Genomic DNA, 17,207 nt, shown 5'->3' on the forward strand with positions numbered 1-17,207 from the left:
GAAATGGCCAGCCTGCAGTCCAGATCTTTCACTCATAGAAAACATTTGGCGCATCATAAAGAGGAAGATGCAGCAAAGAAGACCTAAGACAGTTGAGCAACTAGAAGCCTGTATTAGACAAGAATGGGACAACATTCCTATTCCTAAACTTGAGCAACTTGTCTCCTCAGTCCCCAGATGTTTGCAGACTGTTATAAAAAGAAGAGGGGATGCCACACAGTGGTAAACATGGCCTTGTCCCAACTTTTTTGAGATGTGTTGATGCCATGAAATTTAAAATCAACTTATTTTTCCCTTAAAATGATACATTTTCTCAGTTTAAACATTTGATATGTCATCTATGTTGTATTCTGAATAAAATATTGAAATTTGAAACTTCCACATCATTGCATTCCTTTTTTATTCACAATTTGTACAGTGTCCCAACTTTTTTGGGAATCGGGTTTGTATTTTAAGATATGTCAGTACAAGTTGCTTTCAGTTAAAACAGCTCAAACATGTATTTTAGCCTAGGACTAGCTTTAGCCTTGTCTGTGAAACGGGGGGATAAACTCACAATTGCGAGAAAAAAGTCAGAATTGTGAGATAAAAAGTCGCAATGACCTTTTTTATTTTTATTCCATGTTTGAAACAAGCTTCCATAGTAAAGGAAAAGGACACAACATGACATTAGATTTCTCGTGACATTTGATGAGGCAACTTGAGGACACAGAATCACAATCACTCTTCAATAAAGCTTTTGTGCTGTAAGAGACTAGCAATGCTCCTGTTTACCCTCAGGGAAAGTCCCTCACACTTAAGCAGAGAGGTCAAGTCTACTTTACACTTGAGGAAAGATCAACCCTCATGAAATCTAACTCTGTCCTCCAATAGTCATGAAGCCTGCTTAATATGTAACACATGCATGCATTTATGTACTCCTTTCATTGCGCTTTAAACATGCTCTTATTTTTAGACTCTTCTCTCTTTATACAAACTGTCTCTTTATAAGACTGATAACAGATACGACACCATTAGACTTCTAGCCGCAAGTCCAATCTCAGACCTCACAGTGCCAGAATTAGCATTTTGTCTTCAGACTTCTACAAGAGACTATTTTTAATCTGGTAATTGGCAAACGCACAAAACCACTTAAATATGTGTGAGACTATTAGGATCCGTTTAAAGTGTCTATAACCTCAAAATGTCTATAGCTTCTCTCAAGCAAGACATTTCACACCCATTTAAACAATGCTAATAATAGACTCACTGTATATAGAGAGCTAGATAAATACACAATTCTCATTTAGCAGCATCTTTTTATGAAATGATGAAGTATGTGCTGTGAAATATGTTAAGAATAATGCTAAAGCAAGGAAAAAGGTAATCAAGATCTGCCGAGCACAGCCCTTTTACTGTACGCCAGCTGCACGCTGAGGTCGCGAGTATTTCACCGGTTTTCTGTTGCTGTGTCTGCTACATGGTGATGTACTTCATGTAGTGATGTACTAAATAACTGAAGTATGAGTCAAGTCACCATGACCTGACAGCTCCCTCGGCCTAACTCAGGCAGAACAGCTCTGCCAATGCACTGTAACCTCATGTTTATGCAGGTGTTTGAATAGCCTCCTATAACAATACACCACGGTGACATTTTGCAGGGAGACAGCCCTGGTAATAAAGGTCTTAGCAAGCACTGCTACCTGCCACAGCCAAGTGTCTACTAACTTATAACTGCGAGAAGCTCCTAGAAGATAACCTGCCGAGTCAGCATTCATATAATTGCCATGTAGGGGAGCTGTGAGTGGTACGATTGTAGAGAGAAGGAAACAGTCAAGACAGCAGAGAGAAAGTTTGCCTTTTGGAAAGTCTGGAGAAAACTTTATAAAGTAAATTAAAATGGCTATATATCAATACAGCTGTACAAAACATCAATAAGGCTAGTCAAACATGCATGTCAAGGGATTGAAATTGTTGTGAATAATATTATACACCATACATTTTAAATAAATTCTTCATCAGTAGCTTTGACTTAAAGGAGTGAGGAAATGACAGAAGAAGAGAAAGGTATATGTGTATGAGCATTAGATTCACAAATCTCACAAAGTATCTAAATGTTATTTTAGTATAATTTATCTACTAATGTAGTATTTGGTTATATTTTTATTTTAATTTTAATTTTTGTTTGATGTTTAGTAATTTCACTGTAAAAAATCTTTTTTGAAGTTGTATATACACGTAAAACAGATTATTGGAGTATAAAACACTACGTTTTTCTACTTTAAAATTTCCTGTTTAATTCAATGTTTGTTTGTTTTTTGTTTTTTTGAGTTATGACAACTTTGAGCAAATTTATGTTCAACCAACAAGCTACACTGAGTGAGAGGAACTTAATAATTTGTAGTATAAACACAAATTTTAAGTTGATTTTTCAAAAAAAAATTAAGTCGCTCGAACTACCAGAGTTGTAGCCCTGGAACCAATTAATCTTATATATTTCAGTTCAAATCAACAGCTATCATGCTAACATAACTTATTTAACATGTATATTTAATGAACAAATAAGATATGTCACTGGCATTAGCGCAGTCATTACTTATAGAGTCAATATAGTGTTTAACTTCATGTAGCTACTCTTCAGCACAATGGTAACTACAAAAACTTCAACATTATAAAAACTCTTTTAAATGTCAAATATAACAGCATTAAACACTAACAGGTCTTTCCCTTCACTAAAAACAAATAAATTAACACTTAATTTCAACATTTATTCTCCTTATCCAGTCCTATGGAAAGCATGCTGGGAACTAGAAATATGGCTAATTTCAAAAGTTATCAAGACAATTTTATTAAAGGGTTAGTTCACCCAAAAATGAAAATTATGTCATTAATTTCTCACCCTCATGTCGTTCCACACCCGTTCCACACACACACTTTCAGATGAACAGTTCATGTAATTACAGTGGTTCAACCTTAATGTTATGAAGCGACAAGAATACTTTCTGTGAAAAAGTAACAAAAAAACAAAATAACGACTTTATTCAACCATTTCTAGTCATGGGCAGTTTCAAAACACTGCTTCATGAAGCTTCAAAGCTTTACAAATCTTTTGTTTCAAATCAGTGGTTCGGAGCGTGTATCAAACTGCCAAAGTCACGTGATTAAGTGAGTAATTAATAACAGAATTTTCATTTTTTAAGTGAACTATCCCATTAAGTTACTACAACCTGTTTTTTTTTTAAAGCCAATTAACACAGAAATTTGAGTTTAAATTACAGAAGATATTAAGTTGATGTAATGATCAACATTATTATGTCAACAGAACTCTACAAAATAATGTTTGCAACTTAAAAAGGTTTAATTAAAACAATAAATTAGATTTTTTTAACTTGCAACCATGCATTTATTTAAGTTGTGGTAACAGGTCCCCTGAATTACTTTTTAGAGTGTAGTTTTCAAAAGCACAATATTTAGCTGCGTCATACATTTTGTCATCTAAACAAATAAATTAAAAAATAGACAAAATCATCATGCAAATATTCTTGTTTAATTTATGTGAAATATAAGTTTATTCAAACCAACATTTGGTCCCAAACTGGCTATTACCATATTGAGTGACAGTTTAATTAAAGCTAAATTTGCAACCCTGTTACTGTTACTGTAATTAACTCATTTTTTGTAATAGTTTCAGGCCCTGTTTTGTACCCTATTCGTGGAAAGAGCTGACTATACTCAAGGGAGCAACCCTCTGACCATTGGTGATTACTGACTCATCACAAGGTTAAAATAGCAGGCGGTGGCGGATAAGAAGGTGAGTGGCCCACACGTTGCAGCCACATTCAGACAGGAAGCTCTGTGCCCTAATCATCTGCACCAGCACAAATTATTCCATTGAATAACACATACTAATCTTCAACAGAATGATTAGTTTAAGGTATAAGGTAGATCTTACCAGTCATCTTACCTAAGCAGACGTGTGCGGCTGGACATGTTCGCACAAGTAGGATTTGCTAATTTATGTGCTAATGACAACAACCCCCCTTCAAATTAACATGAAATATGCAAATTAACTCTCAGATGCCGTAATATTCTTAATCTCAGCTGTACAGTCGGATTCATGAGTGAATAAGTCCTACATTTATTCAAATCATCCAGCTGAGTTCCTTCGCTTAGCAATGCTAGTCTATGACAACAAACCAAGAATCCTTGGCTGTCATTTTCAGTTGAATATATATATATATATATATATATATATATATATTTATATATATAGTACTTGAGCAAAATAACAAACAGTGTGGCACAGATGACTGTTATTTGGACAGGGCAAGGGGGTTGTTACTATAATCAGTGCTGACCAGCCATCCTTAGGGACGCACATTAAAACCCACACACTGGAATAAACACAAGCCTAACGAAATCATTTGAGCTAGAAAGCTTCACTGTCAAACCTCACACTCATTAAAACCATCCGCGCAGAGCTAATTATAGTTTTATATGGGGCCTGTAGTGCGCAACTTATTTCTCTGGTTCATCCACTCAAGACATAAACATTGCATGCTTGGGATATGCGACCTCTCACTTCTCGACGCTTGCTTAAACAAACATATAGACGAAAGAGGTGTAGTTGCAAAATGCTGCTATAAATAAAAAAGGTGAAGACAGAAGGGAAACAGCGTAGAGTGCAGGGACAGGCAGATCTTTCATAATGTTACTGCTCTGGCTTATTTTAGGCTTGTGTGTTACCACATATCTGCTGGCCCAGGAGTACAATCTCTTCATGACTGTTTACCTCTTCTGCTATCATAAAAATCATCCTCTTTCTGCTATCATAAGACATTGTTTGTTTACTGTACTGTAGCTGACTTCATATGAAGGTTAAACAAAAATTACCCTTTAAAAAAAAAAAGTCATCTTTATAATTTAATTAAAGAGTGCCATCAATAAATCAATCTGAAATCTAAACTTAGATTTTACTGCTTAATCTTTTCTATGTGTATTTAAGTCATGCTAACATGAACGTAATTCTGATGTTCCCATTTGTAGTAAATCATTTTTTAAAAAAGGCTGTTCAAGTGTAATCAAAACCTAAGCTTGTCCCTTTTTATGCTGCACTTTATGCACAAAATAGTGTTTTGAAAAATAGCTCTAATACAGTTATCATGTTTTGGCTCTTGTCATTTATTTAGATTTTATTTACACATTTACACAACCTAAATTTTCACATTAATTCTTACATTCCAAAGTGTTTAATTTACACATGCATGGTGTTTATTTCTTTGAAGACAAGTTTTAATTCACACCTCAAATCTGTCAACCTTGGTCATAACATATATGAACTGCTTGTTTCTCCCTCATTTAGGGCTTCAAAACCAATTTATTATTTTTTTTATATAAAATTATTATTTATAAATTCAGTTAGTTAACTGGTGCAGTCTCTTAGGAAACTGACTTTAATCAAAATAATCATAGGTATCTGACTTTTTAATTATGACTCACCAATATGAGTCATTATAAAATTGGTGTCTTTTTTTACTTTTGTGATTTTCAGTATGTTTTTATCCAAGTTTGGGAATAGGTCAAGTAAAAATCATTTTCCAGCCACTGAAATGTGGCTTACTTTAATGCTAATTTTAAAATGAAATCAATCTCATTACACCTCCTCACTGTTCTCTTCTGATCATTGACTGAAGTTGAAGCATATTGACTATACTTTAAATGAATTTCAGCTTCCATCAAACCCACGCTCTCACTCTCTATCGCCATCCGAGCAAATTGTAGCATAAATCTCTGACTAAATAATGAATAGACATGTCAGCCAATGCTTTCATGCCCTCGCCCTATCTGTATCTGTATCTGTATCTCTATCTTCAGTATAATCCCCTATCTCTGTCCACAGAACTGTATCTAATGGTCCACCCTGATACCTTGCAGAGACATACAGGAGTGGTCATAAATCTATTCAGGCTTATTTACAGCCTCTGCTGTAGTCAGCGCTTTGAAAGGAACAAATCCTCTGTGTTGCCTTTGCCATCTGTGGAGCTCTCAAGCCAGTGCCATTCTGCTGGCCTGCTCACTTTGAGAGATGCAACGGAGGTGGACCGAGTGTTGACACAAGCTGTGCATTCTGCTTTGAATGGCTTGTCTCAGTCATTTTTGACATGCTTCTTTTAATACAACACATAGGCGAAAGACACGGCTGAGTTATTGTTATGAGGGAATTATGCTTGTGTTAAGCCAGACCCTGCAGGAGGCTAACTTTTATGGTTTCTAGAACAACAAAAGATAAAGCTCAGGTTCTTATCATAGAAAATGCAATGATGTGACTAGAAGAAAAAGAACAGAAGCTCTCTCACAGCGAAATCGAACCTTGTTTGAAATCAGTGATCATTAATTAGCTCTTTCCTCAGGCAAAAACCCAAACAACAGACAATGCTCTGTTTTTGGAGTATTGTCACCAAATTCAGCTGGGAATTTAAGGAAAACTCCTTCCGCAGACAATCAGCCATTCATTGACATCTCTAACAGTTCACTTGTCTGAAATGTGGCATTTGAACTAATTAAGTGATTAGTGCTATCTACATGTCTCTGTCTTGTACTGAACCTGCTCTTTGTATTGGAAGACACATGTTCATTTCATGATCAGATCAAAGTGAATTTTAATTACATATTTTATTCCATTATCTTGGTCTGTATTGTTCCTTTATTGTTCCTTTTCACCTTTGCTGCTTATATTTTATTGTTTGTGTCTATCTTATATATTATTTAAATACCTATTTGGAGCTTTACAGCGTGGAATTGTGGAATTCACCCTGTCGACGAAATGAAGATTGCATTTAGAGCAGTTCTTCTCAACCAGGGGGTCGCGACCCACTAGGGAGCCACAGCACTTCTGAAGGGGCCTTAAAATGATTTCTAAACCATGGGAAATATAGATATACACCGATCAGGCATAACATTATGATCACTGACAGGTGAAGTGAATAACACTGATTATCTCTTCATCACGGCACCTGTTAGTAGGTGGGATATTAGGCAGCAAGTGAACAATTTGTCCTCAAATTTGATGTGTTAGAAGCAGGAAAAATGGACAAGTGTAAGGACTTGAGCGAGTTTGACAAGGGTCAAATTGTGATGGCTAGATGACTGGGTCAGAGCATCTCCAAAATTGTAGCTCTTGTGGGGTTTTCCCGGTCTGCAGTGGTCAGTATCTATCAAAAGTGGTCCAAGGAAGGAACAGTGGTGAACCGACAACAGGGTCACGGCCTGCCAAGGCTCTCTGATGCACGTGGGGAGCGAAGGCTGGTCCGTGTTGTCCGATCCAACAGACGAGCTACTGTAGCTCAGATTGCTCAAGAAGTTGGTTCTGATAGAAAGGTGTCAGAATACACAGAGCATCGCAGTTTGTTGCGTATGGGGCTGCATAGCCACAGACCAGTCAGGGTGCCTATGCTGACCCATCCACCGCCGAAAATGCCAACAGTGGGCACGTGAGCATCAGTACTGGACCACGGAGCAATGGAAGAAGGTGGCCTGGTCTGATGAATCACGTTTTCTTTTACATCATGTGGATGGTCAGGTGTGTGTGCGTTGCTTACCTGGGGAACACATGACACCAGGATGCACTATGGGAAGAAGGCAAGCCAGCGGAGGCAGTGTGATGCTTTGGGCAATGTTCTGCTGGGAAACCTTGGATCCTGCCATCCATGTGGATGTTACTTTGACACGTACCACCTACCTAAGCATTGTTGCAGACCATGTACACCCTTTCATGGAAACGGTATTCCCTGGTGGCTGTGGCCTCTTTTGTGCCTTGCCACAAAGCAAAAATGGTTCAGGAATGGTTTGAGAAGCACAAAAATGAGTTTGAGGTGTTGACTTGGCCTCCGAATTCCCCAGATCTCAATCCAATCGAGCATCTGTGGGATGTGCTGAACAAACAAGTACGATCCATGGAAGCCCCACCTCGCAACTTACAAGGCTTAAAGGATCTGCTGCTAACATCTTGGTGCCAGATACCACAGCACACCTTCAGGGGTCTAGTGGAGTCCATGCCTCGATGGGTCAGGGCTGTTTTGGCAGAAAAAGGAGGACCAACATAATATTAGGAAGGTGGTCATAATGTTATGCCTGATCAGTGGATATACAATAGAGGGCATTGGAGTTAAAAGGGTAGAGAAACAGTTTTAGAGGTAAAATCAGTTAGGGTCAGATCATCTTTTCAGAACTCACAGGGTGCCTTAAATGGATAGACCAACCCCCTCAAAATGTCATACTTTAAAGTAGAAAGGACACAACGAAACACCTTGAAAGTATATCATAATACTGTAGTATTCCACAATACTTGTGCAATATATTCCACATCTTCTGAAGTTACGCAATCGCTTTGGCAAAGAAAACAGAGTGATTTACTGAAAATCTTGACATCTCTAGTTCTCCTTGGAGAATAAGTGATGTCTCATTCATGAGCTAATAAATGAATCAGATTATTCAGTTCACAATGCCCTGGTCTGAACAATTTTTTTTTTTTTTTTTTTTTTTTAGAAATTAGTCATCCTTCTCTTCTTTTGTTTCACAGAAAGAAGAAAATCATATGGGTTAGGATCAACACAGTAAACAATATAACAACTTTCATTTTTAGGCGAACTCTTAAAGGATTAGTTCACTTTCAAATGAAAATTACCCCAAGCTTTACTCACCCTCAAGCCATCCTAGGTGTATATGACTTTCTTCTTTCTGATGAACACAATCGGAGATATTTTAATAAATATCCTGACGCATCTGAGCTTTGGCAGTGAACAGGGAAGTATGAGCTGAAGAAAGTGCTTCCATCCACATATATCCACCATAAACATACTCCACACGGCTCCAGGGGGTTAATAAAGGACTTCTGAAGCGAAGCGTTTTTGTAAAAAAAAAAAAATCCATATTAAGCAAGTTATGAAGTAAAATCTAGCTTCCGCCAAACCGCCTTCCGTATTCAGCGTACGAAGAAAGTGTAAAACTCTTGCAGTTCAGAAAGCTTACGCTACGTCCTACGCTTTCCCTATTCAACTTATGGAAAAAGTGTAACTGACGCAACTCCAGTTTACACTTTCTTCGTAACTTGAATACGGAAGGCGGTCTGGCAGAAGCTAGATATTTTACTTCAAAACTTGTTAAATATGGATATTTTTTTACACAAATGCATTGCTTCGCTTCAGATGGACTTTATTAACCCCCACTTTCTTCAGCTCATACTCGTGAGTCCTGTTCACTGCCATTATAAAGCTTGGTTGCGTCAGGATATTTATTAAAATATCTCCGATTGTGTTCATCAGAAAGAAGAAAGTCATATAGCTACACCTAGGATGGCTTGAGGGTGAGTAAAGCTTGGGCTAATTTTCATTTGAAAGTGAACTAATCCTTTAATGAGTGATCCTTCTCAGTTTATATTAGTAACATACACAAAGATGAACCCGTTGACACTTTTAAAGCACATTATTTTACCTCATAATATATATGCAATATGCCTATTGGAGAAAGAGTGAAGACATTTTCCACCGAAATAGGTGGTAGCGCGTGGTTAGGGCGTGCGTGTTAAGTACATCTTAAAAAGTCATTTCAGACAATAATGGGTAGTAGTGTGTGTTCAGACGCCCTCTTCTTGCACAATTTGACGCTACAGGAAGCGAGCCTGGGCTGTCTCTGTACTGCTGTTTTCAATCCCAGCCAATCCACTATGTGCGAGGGGCTTCAGCATCATGATATTTAACACACCCACCCTGAACTCCGACAGAGGTATTTCCTCAAGCGCCTGTCAACGGGCAGACATCACCTTCATACGAGCTGGATGTTCAGGGTGAAACGTTGAAACTTTCTCCAAAGAGCACATTTATCGACGGAAGGAGCTTCGATGCGATGCCAGACTTTCTCGAAACCTGCCAGGGCTACCATGCGTATCATCGCTTTCAACGACTGAACAGCCTCGATTTGTACTGGATAAGAAAGGCAAATGAACTTGTGCAGCTGTGAAAGAGATCTCGTGCGTTGTATGAATAGCGTCAGATGTGAGGTGGACCGCGAACACGCACTTTTGAGGATAATTTAACTGACGAGGCTTGCCTTAATTATATTTCGCACATACCTGCAGTACAACAGCTATTAAATGTTAAAATAGACTATGAGCGATTGTGTCGGAGATTGTTCTCGCGTCTCGTCAACTGACTGCACGGGAGGAATTTAATCGCGAGCGCACGTAAATAACTGGATTATTGTTTCGCATGGATGTGGACGAGCGCTTTGCTAAATAAATCCCCATTTCTGCCCTTAAACTGGCAAATGAAAACGAAAACGTTCCATGTGTTCTTCTCATAAAATTGGGAGCCCGTGTTTTATGTACTGTTGGCGATGTAGTGCGCTTGCTCACTTTTATCCTTGCCATTCCAAACAAGTCATTTCTCGAACAGGAGACCCTGAAGATGATCCTCTTTAGAAAATTCCGCGTCTTGATTCTGATGGTGTTTCTTATAGCCTGCTCTATGCACATTATGATAGACTTGTTACCGAAGCTGGAGAGACGGAGCAGTAGCGCGTGCTCGTGCTCACACACACCCAGCGAAGAGCCGCAGAACTGGGCTAAGCATCGAGCCAAGCCGGGATCAGAGTCCGGCTGGCCTAATAAACACACACTCAGAATACTTCAAGACTTCAGCAACGAGCCGAACTCAAACCTGTCCTCTCACTCACTGGAAAAGATCACCGTTGGGGAGAGATCCGAGGCTTTGAAAAGATTTGAGCAGTTGACAGGTGACGAGAAGAGGCACGCGACGCGGGACTCTACCCTGAAGAACGCAGTTGTCAGGGGTTCGAGGCTCTCTGCGCTATTTGAGCATCCTTTATACACCAGGCCATTGCCTGCTTTAACTGATGAAGACACTTTATTCAATGTCAACACTGATATAAGATTTGACCCTAAAGCTGCAGAAAACCCAGAGTGGTAGGTTGAGATAATACATAACACACACAGAACTCTTAAATGCCTACAAAGAATCATGTTTTCCCCAAATTATATTGATTTCCTCATTATAGTAACAACAACAATAATTTTTTTCCAGACATTTTTTTTGACAATTTCAAACATTTTTGACATATTACAAGATATTACTTTGACACAGTCATCTCTGATAACAGATTACTCTAAATTGTAAAAAAAAAAAAAAAAAAAAAAGCTGCTTTGAAATGATATGTGTTGTGAAAAGCGCTATACAAATAAATGTGAATTGAATTCTAATTGTTGTTGTTATCATCATACATTTGATCTTGATGATGTCAATAAAAAAAAACGCATGGCGTTTAGAACAACATATTATGATTAATCTCTGTAACGGCTTATGAAAAATGGCACATCATTCATTGCATTCGGGGCATGTTGTCTTTCTGTAGGAATGGGGAAGGTAAAGATGGGGATTATGCTCCTACTGGTGAGATGTCCTCAGACTCATACCCAAACTGGCTCCGCTTCCACATTGGGATCAACCGGTATGAGCTTTACTCCAGGCACAACCCGGTCATTGATGCAATGCTGAAGGATCTGGTGTCGCAAAGGATCACAAGTGTTGGTAAGACAGTATTTGAGATTAAGCAATTATCAGTGCACAGGAAGTAGCAGTACAGTTAAGCTTTAAATGGGGAGGTGATTTTAGGATTGCAGTGGTTGTGATGCGTGATTTGAGTGCAGCGTCGTCTTTCAGTGCTGCTCCTCCTAACAGATTTAAATAGATTGTTTGAATGAAGTTTCTCCAAGATAATGGCTAGACTCTTCCTGCACTCTGGCTGAGGATGCATCAATAAAATTGGACTGGTAGTGGATTCAAGCAGGGTAAATGAATGAGAAGAGCGTGCAATTTAGACTTAATCAAACGCCATGCTGTGGAAAAGTATCTCCTGCCAAGCATTCATATCGTCAAGTAGACTTGTGCTTGATGGGCTGCATTTATGTGAAGCCCCAAGGTCAATTTCTCAACTTATTACACTGCTCTCCTGAATACTTGATTCTGATTGGATGATCGCTGCATTCAGTGGTCAGAATATTTTTGTATAATGACCACTGTACTGCATATTTGACCAGTGTCCTTGGCAACCAATCTCGCTCATATCAACCCGCTCTCTTTCTTCTCAGATGATAAAATAAATCCTCAAATCAATATTTCATGTCCATTTATTTACTTATTTGCTAAGTAGCTGTGTTATAAGTTAGAGAATGCACAGTAACCCGGTCATTATCACAAAATAAACCCATTTATCATGGTAAAAAAAACCAGCAGCTGTGGTTGCCAGAAATTTACCATAAAAAATACGGTAGCAATATTTTAGGCTTTATCTATTTAACTTAAATTTATAGTAAAAAAACATATTTCATTAACTTATATAATGTTAATATAATCTATTGCAGTACTAATATCTGTTTTGTACCTTTGTAATACACTGACAACCACCAAAAACAGGTGGTGATGAGAAAGTCACATGATGAATCAAAGCTCATCACAAGCAGCTTTGCCGCAAGCTGAGAAGGTAAATACTAATATATAGAAGGTGCACAGTGTCATTCTCACAAACACTAAACATGGTAACACACATGACACTAAAGTAATGCAATAAACATTACTTTAACAACATTAGATGTAACATAAAACCATAATGTACATAACTGATTAGAAAAAAACTACGAAGATACATAGTTATTTCAACGAAAATGTCACACCGGGAATTCTGGGAATTTCACTGTAAATTATACAATGAATTGTTCTTTTTCACTTCCAAAACTAAATTTAACAGTATTTTACTGCAAAATTACATTAAATGTAAGGTTAGATCTATTACAGTTGTTCGCTGTATATTGTAAGTAAACTTACTGTTAACCAATTTTACCGTAGCATTTTTACATTCATTAACCGTTAAAATCACAATCATTTTTGATGATCTATTCTGGAGCCAAGACTGCTTTGGTTGGGATCTGGGTTTATTTTATTTTATATCTAAAGGAAGTTGCATGTGGTGATAGTGATCTTTAAAAAACTAGCATGGGCATAGCAGCCTCTTAAGTGACTTGAGGCGGTGTCCCTTTGTTTTCCTTCATATGCTTGTGATTGCCTGCATATTCATTACAACAAGCTTTTTAAAAAAGGTCTTATCAGCTTCCCTAAAAGGATAGTGTGTATGGCCAAAATCCACTTTCATTTTTTCAACTGTGTATAATCAAATACAAGACTATAACCATCAGCGATTACAGGACAAAGAATTTTCACAATTGAATTTTCACATTGTTATTGCTACTTGCATAATGAGTCTTATCTTAAATGGTTCATTGTAAGAAAGCTCAAGTTATTTTCCTGAGACGAGTGTTTAGCGCCACTCTTGTTCTCTCTGTAGCGATGAAATCTGGAGGCACGCAGCTGAAGCTCATCATGACATTCCAGAACTATGGCCAGGCACTCTTCAAGCCCATGAAGTAAGTGATACAGTAATAGGAAAATGTTGATGAAATTGCTAATTTCCCCATGGTTAAATATAATAGTTGTGTGTAAACATCTATAATCTCAGCAGCTTTTATTTTTACATCTTTATTAGTAACTGTTTCTGTTTTCCAGAATTAGAATATGTCTGATTGTCTTATGGGAATATTTCCTGTGCTATATAGTTGTCCATACTCTGTTATTAAATCTTCTGACGGACACCATTGTGTGGTACTTTTAGCTCATCTGCTCAATTCTATTTGGATATGTCTGTTATTATAATTGTGTGATAATATGCTTGGATCAGAGCTATTGAAAAAGGATTTATAGTCGTCTGCATCGTGATCCACAATGGACGGATCACATCCCATTTGAAATGTAGGTTACAAAGGGAGGGGGGTTGTTTTTACGGATTTGACAACCCCTCAGCACAAATAATAGTTGCCTCCCTGTAATTTTCCAGATCTATAAATGGCAGCAAGTAAATCTTTGGTGTCATTGTCATATTCAGAGCAGCAGCCCCTCCATCTGCATGCGCCTTAACTATCGGTTTCACAGACACTGCTTATGCTTTCTCTGGCAGATTGGTATTTAATGTCTTAGTGGTCTCATTACTATCATTGAGATCCACTCTGTTTCCTCAATGGCTTTTCATAACACCACCAGTTAAAGAGTAATGTATACAGGATGTGGGCCTTGGTGACTGAATCATTACTAATGTGCTGGTCGAGCGTATGTCCTGCCAGATGAGTGCCTTTATTGGCCATGAAGCTGGTGTTCAGACTGCAGACATCCTGTATTCATAAAGACACACTTTAGCATTGACAGACTTTATTATAAGATGCATTTCCGTGTGTGAGCATGAAATCGAAGAGATGATCAATATTCTTGAATTTTATATAGATGAATATAAAATGTCCATGTTGCTTTCTGTATTCTTCGATAATGTTTTCAGAATTAAGGAAGCCAAATAGGAGGCGCATGAACGTGTCTCAGAGGATTCAGTCGTTCAGAGATGTTCTTGGTTTGTTCTTGGGGAGTATTTAAGGAGAGATGAGAACAATGGGTCTTTGGTGACAAGAAGCTGATAAATGTTATTAGAGAGAGGAGGTCTGAGCCCAGCCTCTTCCTGCTATAATTAGCACAGACCAACAAAGACACACTCATTTCTTCCAGCCACAAGCTAAACACTTGCTTTTGAGATCATCTTTTCGCTTGTGTTCTCCTTTTTCACTGATATTTTGAAACCCAGGACTTGCGCGACCTTCTTTGAGGACAAGATCTCAGTTGTTTGCCAGCTAGCATTGTTAACATAATCAAAGTCAAAATTAAACTTCAAACGTCTTTACTCATCTCTGCCTTTGCTTGTAATTACATTTTGTAAATATTGTTTTTATAAGTGCTTTCCACGCCTTCTCTGACAAGTCAGACGAGGACGTGTTCTTGCAACACGTGTGGTTGAGTTGGACAAGTTCCTTTCGTTTGATTCATGCCCACATGCTCAAATATGCCACACACTCAGACCTTCCTATATTACTGTACAGTCTGAGTAAATTGCCTAATCAGCTTTCATTCTCTTAATCATAGTAGCTGAGAAATGAAAGAAAACTATCATCATTTGTTCACCTTTATGTTGTTCCAAACCTGTATCTTTCTTCCGTAGAGCACAAAATAAGATGTTTAGCAGAATGTTCTTGCTGCTGTTTTCCACTCAATGAAAACAAATGGTGACCAGGGGCTGTTGAACTCCAAAAATGAGAGAAAAATGGTAAAGGAGTAACGATTTAAAGGTCATATGGTTCTTTTTTAAAATCATTTTTGGCCCATAGTTGCCATTCGCTTTCGTTGTATGAAAACGAGCAGCCTCAAAACCATAAATGACATCTCCATTTATGATCTACAGAACAAAGAAAACCATACAGATGTTGAACGACATTAAATGTCTCCTTCATTTATTCATTTGTATCTTGTATTTTTGGCAGAGTAACTGAGCTCCTGAAATAGAAAACTGGCTAGATTGTCAGCAAATTCAATATGGTCATTTGATAGAATAAAAGCAGTTTGATTGGTCTAAAAAAAAAAGGTAATTTGGTCTGGAATTCTTATGTGGTTTGTCAGCTTAAGCATCTGCTTATGCAGAAGTACTTAGGCTATTTAACAGAATTAATGAAACTCTGTGATGAATGGGTGCGTGAGTGGATTAGTGGGTGGACAGATCAGAGGGGGTGATAGTTTTTTAAGAACTTCCACAGTAGGGCTCCTCAAGGTTTAATAAAGAAAAGATACAAGAACTCAATGTAGGAGAGGCCAGCTCTTCTGAATGCATCATTGCTCAAGCACTATTTAAAGATAAAGGAGATTTCAATAGCAAACAGACGCTGCTTAAAGGCTGCTCTCTGAGGCATGAAATGCTCAAAAATGGATCTTCCTCTGTTCTGAGATAGAGTCGAATGGACAACAACACAATTGTTCTCATCTGCTTGCGTTGTTTGACATCTGCCTGTAAATATCACGTGACAAGCATACAACGCTGACTTTGAGCAGTGGTTCTCAACTGGTTTTGCTTTATGACGAAGACTGTCCAGTGGAAATCAAATGTCACTTCAAGTACCAAAATTGTTTATTTGACAAAAGATTAGTTTTTTTTTGAAAATGTATTAATATTACTATTAACTGTACAGGTCCAACAAAATTACAAATTATACACAGATTATTTTAATATAGCTTGAATTGGATAATTTTGTATTCTCTTGTATTTAGGTGTGTAAATAAAAAATAATTAGTGGTTGGCAGAAACCAAAAAGGTGATGCATCATAAAAATAGTTTTTTTTTTTTTTTTTACCTTATGTATAGTTCTGTTCTTAGTTTTTGAGGCATATTTGGCATATTTATTTTTTTATCCTAACTATGGTTGATAACGGTTAATTGACCCTTATGACTGGTTTTGTGGTCCAGGGCCACAATTAAGAATTTATAAAAAGAAATGTATCATATAAGCAATATATCAATATATTCATGGCAAATGTTTAGTGATCCTTTAGTGACTGTCGAACACAACTGAATAAATTCAAGGCACACATTTTCATTACACAAAGCTCTTTGTCTTTTACCATAAGCAAGTCTCTTTTGAACTTTACTAATTGAATATGCGTGTGCTACTCAAACCAGCAACAGATAAAGGAGTAAACAATCATCTAAATCAGACTGTACTTTGCTGTTGATCATTCAACATCAAACCACGATTACTGTATCAAACCGATGTGTCAGAGGTGAATATATGCAGGTTATAAAGCATTTAAGTTTCTTCTCATAATGTAAGCGATTGATATCATTTTGAGAAAACCAATGAAAAAACCTGAGAAAATAAGAATATTTACAGATGACTACTATATACTAATTATAATGCTGAATATAATGCTCTATGAAACATTTATGTTAAAGGCTTAGTTCACCAAAAAATGAAAATTCTGTCATTAATCACTCACCCTCATGTCGTTCTACACCCGTAAGACCTTCGTTCATCTTCAGAACACAAATTAAGATATTTTTGATATCTAGATAAGCTACTAAAGACATATTTAAAACAGTTCATGTGACTACAGTGGTTCAACCTTAATATTATAAAGCGATGAGAATACTTTTTGTGCGCCATAAAAACAAAATAACGACTTTTCAACAGTATACAGCTTCGAAGCTTTATGAACCTTTTGTTTCAAATCAGTGGTTTGAATCGC

The 17,207-nt window shown here is 37.4% G+C and overlaps 1 protein-coding gene across 2 annotated transcripts in view; it reads left to right on the plus strand.

Annotated features, from left to right (window-relative positions):
* Nucleotides 1-9,680: 9,680 nt before the first annotated feature.
* Nucleotides 9,681-17,207, plus strand: part of fam20cb (FAM20C golgi associated secretory pathway kinase b) — a 62,360-nt gene continuing 54,833 nt past the window's right edge. For both annotated transcript variants that reach the window (XR_007932988.1, XM_051915253.1), the window contains exons 1-3: nucleotides 9,681-10,957; nucleotides 11,404-11,579; nucleotides 13,390-13,468. Coding sequence is in view for 1 of the 2 variants with exons in the window: in XM_051915253.1 (XP_051771213.1) it covers nucleotides 10,440-10,957; nucleotides 11,404-11,579; nucleotides 13,390-13,468 (773 nt within the window). In the remaining variant the exon portion in view is untranslated. The remainder of the gene's footprint in view (nucleotides 10,958-11,403; nucleotides 11,580-13,389; nucleotides 13,469-17,207) is intronic.

Source organism: Ctenopharyngodon idella, chromosome 12, assembly GCF_019924925.1.
Source record: "Ctenopharyngodon idella isolate HZGC_01 chromosome 12, HZGC01, whole genome shotgun sequence".
NCBI lineage: Eukaryota > Metazoa > Chordata > Actinopteri > Cypriniformes > Xenocyprididae > Ctenopharyngodon > Ctenopharyngodon idella.